Source organism: Cyphomyrmex costatus, unplaced genomic scaffold, assembly GCF_001594065.2.
Source record: "Cyphomyrmex costatus isolate MS0001 unplaced genomic scaffold, Ccosl1.0 scaffold199, whole genome shotgun sequence".
NCBI lineage: Eukaryota > Metazoa > Arthropoda > Insecta > Hymenoptera > Formicidae > Cyphomyrmex > Cyphomyrmex costatus.
Genome location: NW_017276028.1, coordinates 807,862 through 817,213, shown reverse-complemented (window position 1 = coordinate 817,213; position 9,352 = coordinate 807,862). Strand labels below are relative to the sequence as shown.

General features: G+C 35.1%; 1 protein-coding gene across 1 annotated transcript in view; it reads right to left on the bottom strand.

Moving 5' to 3' along the window:
• Positions 1–4,299: 4,299 nt before the first annotated feature.
• The window catches only part of LOC108773076 (zinc finger and BTB domain-containing protein 49), a 30,040-nt gene continuing 24,987 nt past the window's right edge, over positions 4,300–9,352 (bottom strand). The window contains exons 3-4 of the mRNA XM_018538794.1: positions 6,032–6,703; positions 4,300–5,299 (exon numbers count right to left, since the gene is read on the bottom strand). Of these exons, the coding sequence (XP_018394296.1) occupies positions 4,508–5,299; positions 6,032–6,703 (1,464 nt within the window). The 3' untranslated portion in view covers positions 4,300–4,507. The remainder of the gene's footprint in view (positions 5,300–6,031; positions 6,704–9,352) is intronic.

The following is a 9,352-nucleotide window of genomic DNA, read 5'->3' as shown; positions in this document are numbered from 1 at the left end:
AAAGCTCGCGCGGATTCGTGCATATGCCGATCGCCAATCGGATTTCTTTCTTATAGTTTCGTAAAAGGAGCTCTTTCTATCTTGAATACATTATTATTGCAATAATATTTTAAATTAATAAGTGTTTGCTTAATGTACTCCTCAAACATTAAATGCATTTTAGCGTCACATTTACTACATAATAACTTTAATGCAATGTATGATATTCAATAGACTATAATGATATATGGAGTGAATAAATTATGCCTATTATTACGAAAAATGAATGTTTTTATCTCTGTAAAGTATACATTTCATCACAGAAAACTTTTATTAATAACGGCTTATTTCATTTCCGTATTTATTTTAGTTTGTGTAAGTATAGATTAAAAATTTAAGAACATTTAAATTATTGCAATTTTTTAAATGGAGGGTATTTAAATTGAGATTATATATATATATATTTCTAATTAATATTTCAGATCATATTTAATTTGTTTACAAAAATTAATTTTCTATACATTTTTTAATCTTAATGAAAGATTATAAGATTAAAAAGTTTTCGCTCGACTTTATTTATTTCAGCTTTAATTCGAGAAATCAATAAATATAACGAGCAGAAAATAATGAGCGAGAAATTACATTAAATCATAGCTTTATCTATGCTGGGGATTGTCGGTAAACGCGTTTCTCAAACGTGATTTTTTGTAACTGTTAAGTCAACTTTCGACCCGAGGTCATCAGTCTGTCAAGTTAAGGATTGTACACGATAAAATGTCTAATGAGCTTAATTAACGATGCATCGAGGATGACTCGACTTGGACCGTGCATAATGCTTTGATAGCTTTGTCGTGTCTTTGCTAAGCGAGCAGGTTCAAGATCTTCTTTACGACTACATATGTCCACTGAAGATGCCATTTCTCCCGATCAGATTAGGTGAATGGGAAGCGGAGAGAATCGCAGTTGATATAATGGCTTATAGTGATAGAAGGTGAGACGGCGGGAATAAAGAATAGGAAGTGCATCGTTGAATGAACAAAGGACATTGGTATGGCATTCATAATCGCTAAAGCTATTGATCAATTTTTATGTGACAAGAGATATTTGATGTCTTTCTCTATAAATTGTGAATGGAAAACAAAAAATGGAAAACAAAAAATGGAAAACAAAAAATTCCGACGTTTCAATCGGAGAAGCTAATTTAGGATCTTTCACACACAATAGAGATTTCTTTTAAAAAAATCGATAATAAATTCGATTTTGTAATTATGAATCTATAATGTAATATTTCATTTATGACATTATGTCATATAAGAGATTTATATATTTAACAAGGTTCAAAATTTATTATTATTTCTCGGCTGTAAATTACGTATCAAAAATTTTCTTCGTCGTTCTTTCTCATAATTCATTAATTTTTAATATGAAATATCTCGTTAGTTGAGAATTATTGAAAATATGAATAATTAAAATATTAAAGTAAGGTCTATTAATCCAAATTCACTTTACTGTTCATCATAATCCATATATACATATGTTTCTTTCTTTTTCTTTCACTTTATTTCTAATAGATTAAAAACATTTACCTTGCACTGCTTATTCTCCTTTCCATTGATCCTCCGATTCGATCATGATGTCCATGATCCATTACAAGTATACGCTTGACCTTGTACGTGCGGTACGCGCGCGTATTCTGCGGATCTGTTATTTCGCATCTCGCTCGCAGCATCCATGCTTCTCCCAGGATTATTTCCGTAATCTGATATGTTCCAAGAGCCACAAACCATCACGTGCCGGCGATTTGCTATTATTGTGCGCATACCTAAGGTCCAGTCCAACGAGCAAACAGCCAGTCCGTTTCTATGCATAACGCAGCGTAACAGAGGAAGTATTATCCGAGTTGCAGTAAACCGTATGGATGTAATTTTAATCAGTTTCAAAAAATACGGATCGTACATATAAATTTTCAATTATTTCAAGATTGTTAGATTTCCAAACGCAAATTGGAAACACGTTGTACTTCATGAAAAAGTTACGGATACTTCATACCGTGTGCGCTCTCGGACTCTTAGAAGGTGTTCGCAGAAGCGCGTTTATGTGAAATTGCAAATTGATACTTTGATAATGTTAATATAAGAGGTAATATTTTATGTGTGAGCGCGCAAGTGTACACGACTTAATAAGCATTACACGTATTAATGGCAAAAGTGCATCCCACCGCAACACACTCTTGAAAAATATGACGTATTGCCGCGAGAGAGTCATTCACTTGCGCTTGAATATTAACGAGCGATTTGTGTCGTGCGGCAGGATTTACGATAATTCCACCGGCACCTAGAGAGGAACACCGTCGCGGCTGCGATTTATCGTCATTGTCCGTATGTTCTGCTCGCGATGCACCGTTATATTTCGTACGTGCGTCGCGCGATTGCCCCTTACTCCAAACACAAGGTATACACCGCAGGTGCGCCTGAACGCGAAGTATTGCCGAAGGAACAAAGCATACCTTCGATAAGGAAAATCTGGCTTTTCAATCGAGATAAATAAAACACTGCATTTTCGAGTTAGAAAGTATCGAAGCATTTCGTCTTTTGCGTTATCTTTATTTTTATTATTTATTCAACAGATGATTCGATCTGTCCAACTAGTAAATATAACTGTGTATATAAACATATAATATGAATGCTTATTTGTACTTCATGTATTTGACATGCTTCAAATATATAATCAAAATACGCATATATTAAATACATTTTCCTATTAATATACAATAATTTTGTAAATTTTATTATAAATATATTATTGTCGAATATATACATATCGTGCGTCACTCAACAGACGCGCACTCAAAGTGTAAAACACCTTGATTTTGTATAAATAAAGAGTATCTTACATACAGAAAAATGCATTATTCTCAGTAAATAATTTCATTCTACTCAGTTTCTTCATTCGCGATTTTTACTGTGAAACATATTCGGTAAATTATTTTTTTTTACACGTTTTTGTATTCTTATTAGAGTAATGAGAAAAGAAAAAGTTTTTAACGTTTCGATTCTACTGATGAAATTGCAATTTTCTATTACCTCAAATTTTCTTATCTTAGATTCCTTGAATTCTTGATTTATTTGAATTATTACAATTTCTTTTAATAAAAGATAATTTTTAAATTTGTGTATATTTTTCCAATAAAACCTCGAATTACTCGTGCGATGTTTAATGTAAGAACACCACGATAGTTTTTACCTTTTGAGAAAACGCCTTAGCCGCTGACAAAGTTGCTCCAGAACAGATCCTTAAATGCTGCCATAGGGATATTTCTTAGAAAAGGTTGTTACAAAACTATTTGCGCTGATATGGAAGCTCGATTACTCTCCGGAGTCCGACGAGTTACTTTCAAATACAAGGAGATACTTCCTACAAACGGCTGCAGACTTTTCGATTGTATTTGCAATTGCTGTGTTGCAACCGACAATTGGACTTGCTGTGTTGCAATCACATGTTGTAGATTCGGCGAAGGAGCTATTAACTGTTTGGTACGCAATAAGGAAACAACGTAGTTCTTAAATCATTTTTGGCATAAGAGTATAATATGAGACCATCATAATTACTGAATGCACGTCGAAAAGAGTTAAAACAGAGATTTCGAATTTTAGTTTTTAAAATTGAAATATCTACCATACGTTAACAGATATAATAATGAATATAACGTTGATTTTCTTCTCTTTGTCGATTTTTTTTTCTCTATTTCATAATTAAACTATCTAGTTAGACTAAAAATCGAGTGGAAAAAAAATGCAATATTATGGATTAAAGAAGAATCAAAAATCTGCAAAAAGATTTTGCTTTAAAGCAATTAAAAATTTTATATATATTTATTTAACTTGAATATTTTTTTAAATCTGAGAAAAGCAGATCTATGCTAAAAATAATCAATATTTTTAAAATGTGAACATTGCTAGTCTGCAAGATAAAGATGAATAAATCAGTTTTGTCAAATTGAGCAATAAATTTTCCTATAAAAAGTTCAATATCATTTCTTTAATTATTAAATTCTAAATTGTTAAATATTAGATTAGATTAGAATATGGAGTGTGTACAACGAGATTAGTTTAATAAATACAGGAACTGGAAAGCACACAATGCAATGACTATCGTATCATATCGAGATACGCACAATCTTGCTTCAATTAACTAATATTAGGTAATTGTTCGAAAATAAGATGCACATTTTTAAATATTAATTTGAAGAAAATTTTAATATCTAATAATTTTATAACGTCACGTTAATTCGGACGTAAATAATTCGATTCGTCTTAGAAATTATTTATAAATGTCCTTGAAATTTATTCTATTTATAAAGTTCGTTTCGGTCAATTTACTATCGATGAATGTATTCGTCGTATACTGTCTATCGTTAAATATCTACCATCAGCGTAAATATGGTGATGGATTGACCACAAGAACATCTTCATGTTAATCTTCGCTAACTTCTATTCATGAAATTCTGTCTTTCGAGTAGGAGAAACCGCTATGTGTTGCTCTCTATCGCGACAGCGTTCTTCGAGATCGGTGTCAGGATACTGGATTCCTGATCGGAGTTGGGCGGGGTCAGGACCACCTGCGGCGCTATGTTGCTGTCGGCGTCGGTGCGATCAGTGCCAGCTTCATCGCCGGACTTGGTTGCCATTCCGACAGTATTATTAACAATGCACTTTTTAAAATGGGTCCTCATGTTGCTGCTTTGGGAGAACCTGCCACCGCAATTTGTGCAGGAATACGGCTTGGTACCGGTGTGATAATTGAGGTGAGTCTTCAGGTGATGCTTCTTCGTGAAAGCCTTCGAGCAGAGGGTGCATTGATAGGGTTTCAAGCCGGAGTGCAGTCTAGTGTGTAGGGTCATGTTGGAGCGGTCGGCGAACGCTTTCTGACAGACTTGGCATTGATACGGCCGCTCGCCGGAATGGGTCCTCAGGTGCTGCTTCAGCAGCATCTTCCGCGAGAACGCCTTTCCGCACTGATCGCACTGGTGCGGCTTCACGCCCGTGTGTATACGCACGTGCATGTTGTAGGCCACTCGTTGATTGAAGCTCTTCCCGCATTCCGCGCAGCCGTACTCCTTGCGGTTCCGATGAATCTTCATGTGTGAGCTCAGGTAGCCGCGGTCGTTGAAGTACTTGCCGCATTCCGGACAAGTAGCGGCGAACTCCCGCGTGCCCTCGTGCACGCTGCGATGGTACTTGTAATTGCGCAGCTGCGAAAACTGTTTGCCGCAGTCGGCGCAGCGGAACGGCTTTTCACCGGAGTGCGTTCGGCTGTGCACCTGTGACGATCACACAGACACGGCGATGCGGGGGGGGGGGGGGGGGAGGGGAAAAAGGAGAAAATTGAGCGTAGGAGTCGCGATATATGTCGTTTCTCCTTCGTAATCGGCACAGACACGGTATAATGTAACAGGACAGAGCTGCTGCTCAAAAATACGGAGCCAAAAAACGAAGGAGGGAAAAGTAGGCATATGGAACAGCTTAGAGACATTAGCATCTCATTCTTCATAAATCGATACAGGTATGAGAGCGTGTACACGATCAAGTATGAATGAAGTGTGCCTGCTTAGGCCAGGCATGTAATGCCGTAAAAAAGGACACGGTAGTAATTTAACTGGCATTAATTCTAACGTAACTGACACTTAAGCTCTGCGAAATTCAACGAAATTAGAGACTCGTGGTATCCAACGTTATAACAAACAAAAAAGAAAGGGAAAAAATAGACGAGCAGGTGGTAATTTACGTAGTGACTTATGGAACATCATGCGTGAGGAACATCATCAGTGAGAAACAGTCGGGTTTCATACTTTAGGATTTGTGCAATCCAAGGTGATCGAGGAACTATGTTAAATAGTCAGGCTCGTTAGTCAGTGAAATCTATCACGTTAAATCTCTGGTTAATGCTTAGGTTAATCTCTACGTGAGATGTATAATGTCTACGTTTCTGTCTGTGGGAATCGAAATGGCCTTTTAGAACATTAGATGTCTGATTTAATGATTAAAAAGTATACCTTGAGCGACGCCCTCGTGACGAAAGTCTTTCCGCACTGATCACACCTGTGATCATCGGCCGATCGTCCGCGCTGCGCCACTTCCGTGCTTACGATCGCCTCATTGTTATTGTTATTGTCGCTGTTAACAAAGATCCTCGCGATTCTCTCTTCGCTCTTTTCCACATTCGTCACGACTTCCGTCTTCGACGTCTCCTTCCTCTCATCGATCTCGATCGTGTCGCAGAGTCTACTGATCGGATGCGACAGTTCGGGCTTCGTTGGCGTCTGCGGAACTACCTGCGTCGAATATCCACCACCTTTTCCGGCATTCGCGATAACGCTGTCGTTGCTCGACGACAACGATTGCGTGGGCGAGCTGCCAACGTTCTGGAAGAGAGGCTGTTCACTGCTTCTCGTCGCGTTTACGGCCGGTGCGATTTGATCAGAAGGTGCAAATGAGATTGGTGATCGATAGATCTCTTGGATTTTCGCTTCCGGACCACTGATTATCTCGCGCGATAATCTCGAGTCATTATTGAAACTCGTCTCGCAACCGGTAGGAACTTCGAAAGCCGTAGGGCAAGACCCGTCGCTTCGCGGTGCGCTTCTTGGAGAATGAACAATATTCTTCGGGCTCGATATTACCGTGGATCGAGTCGGTTCCGGAGCTGAAGGCTTCTTGTGGATTTCCTGCAACAGCCGTCGAATTGCACTTTTATTATACGTAATTGATCTTTTCTTTTCTAAATAATCAATCTTAAATAATGTGGGAGGACATTAAAGATAAATTAAAATGTCTTTTCTCTTAATTGCTAAGATAAATCATTTTTGTCTTTATTGATAAAAAAAAAAACCAGAATTTTATTATCTTTTTTTATTATTTATTATATTTTTATTTATTAAGTTTCAACATTGTCTATTTATTATTTAAAAATAATATTTAAATGTGCATATCAGTGCAGTTTTCCTAGAGAGCAATTACATTCTTTGCACATTTAACGTCTCTATGTCAAATTGTAGACATCCATCAACAGAAAAACACAACTGATCAAGTCAAACTGATCCTCGTTAATCTCGGAAGTGGTATAGAATATTCGCGTGGAGAATTGAAATCGTCACGGTGCATTAGCTGACGCGTTTCAATGAACTAGAAAGTGATGTCTAGGTTTCAGCGTCGTTTACTGTTTTACAATACTTTTTAGTCACGCTTGATTTTGAGCAGTCGACTCCGTATGCTCGTTAACTTAGAACGACACCAAAATGTCAATTTATCGCGAATTACGTGCCAAACTGTTTTTCTTCCTTTGTACACTCATAATTTGTAACAACGCCAATTTTTTTCTTTAATTATATATTTATAACGTTAATTTATTAGATATTATTTTCATTTAGTGTTTACTTCATTATTTATATAATGATATTACATAAAAGCATTTTGTAAATGAAGTATTCAAAAAATTGATTTAAAAAAAAAAACAGAATTTTATTATCATTTTTTATTATTTATTATACAAATAAAATTAAAGTTGAAGGACTCTTTATATGAAAATAATACAATAATCTAACAAAGAAAGGACAATAAGAGTCAGATAGTAAATAAAATAAAATAAAACGGTTAAAACATTTAAATAACTTTAACTGTGTATATACATAAAAATAATTGAAATACAAAAAATAAATTAGAAGTACTTAGCCGCTTATGATGTTATAAAAATGATAAAAACGCAAATTTGTAAAAAAAACGCAACAAGTTTCGACTCTTGGTTTGATATTATTTATTATATTTTTATTTATTACCTTTCAACATTGCCTATTTATTATTTAAAAATAATATTTTTAAGCTTTTTAATTTCTTCTTTCAGGAAAATAACTTTAAATTTCTAATTTTGACTCTGCAGAAAAAATGGTTATTTGTTGAAAATTTAATCAAGCATTAAAAAACAATTTTTAAGTACCACGTCCAGTCAACATAATCCAACAATCGCACGTCGACAGTTTCCTATACTTATGCAGTATGCTAAATAAAGTCTGTAGTCGCGTCCAGGAATGCGTTCGCATAATGAGCAGCAGGAAAAACCAGAAGAAAGCAGCAATTAGAAAGTAGTTAGATTGTAAAACAATTTAATGCTGTCGATCGTTGCAATAATAATGGCCCAATCACTCCCAACATGATAAGGAAAGCGAATAGAAGATGCATATTATTCGCATTTTAATAATTGTATTTGCGTTCAACGGAAGCCGAATATAAATCGTCGAGATTAAATTCCGAAGATAAAATATATATCGAAATATCCTATCGATTATCGTAATATTTTTACGTAATTCTTTAGATTTTAAATAACAGCGAACAGCAGCATCAAAAGATATGCGCGGAATTTATAATTTATGAATCTCATTACTTTTACACTTCCATAGCAACATTGTCAACTTTTGCTACTGATTGTTATCGTGTTAATTGTTTTCTTTTTAAATTTTTCGCTAAACAATGTTGATACTTTTTATTGTACTTTACGAAGACATTTAATTCTGAAAAAATAATGTTACACATGTCAATCTAAATTGAGAGTGAATTTCACTCCAAAAATTCGAAAGAGAGTAGTAGAGAGGTAGAGAAGGAGGGAGAGAATTGCGCCAGTCTACAAGAGTAAACAGGAATGAATTTTTTCACTCTTGCAGAATGAAGACTCACTATACGATTAGACGGCCACCTGTTCATGAATCGCGCGTACGATAGTATTATAGCGTTTTTCATTGGTATTGGTGCGCACTCAACGAACTTTAATACCGTTACGTACAAATCGACATAAAGATGTATGTTAATAAAGATACAAGAACGATATATTAAAGTTAAATCGTGAAATTCGCAATACATTTTATTGTACTATTTGATCAAATAGATATATATCGGACATTTTATCGATTGAAATATCTTGCTTTTACATTCAGATTAGATTAGTGTATAACGGCTTTAATATGCGCACTGAATGCACACCAGTTTTGCCAGTGAAAAATTCTGTAAGCATGCACTTCAGCGTTTAAACCATAATTGTGATCATATACTTAAATCCTTACCACATATTTCATAAACTGTTGCTTAAAATACTAATATTTACAAATAGTTAAATACAATAAATTTACAAATAATTTGACGAAACGCCAAAAACTATGTGATATTTTTCGCAATGTAAAGAATAAATTGTGGCTCAAGAATATAATAGTTAAATACAATAAATTTACAAATAATTTGACGAAACGCCAAAAACTATGTGATATTTTTTGCAATGTAAAGAATAAATTGTGGCGTCGAGTGGCTCACCGCTCTGTGCGATTGACTCGCGA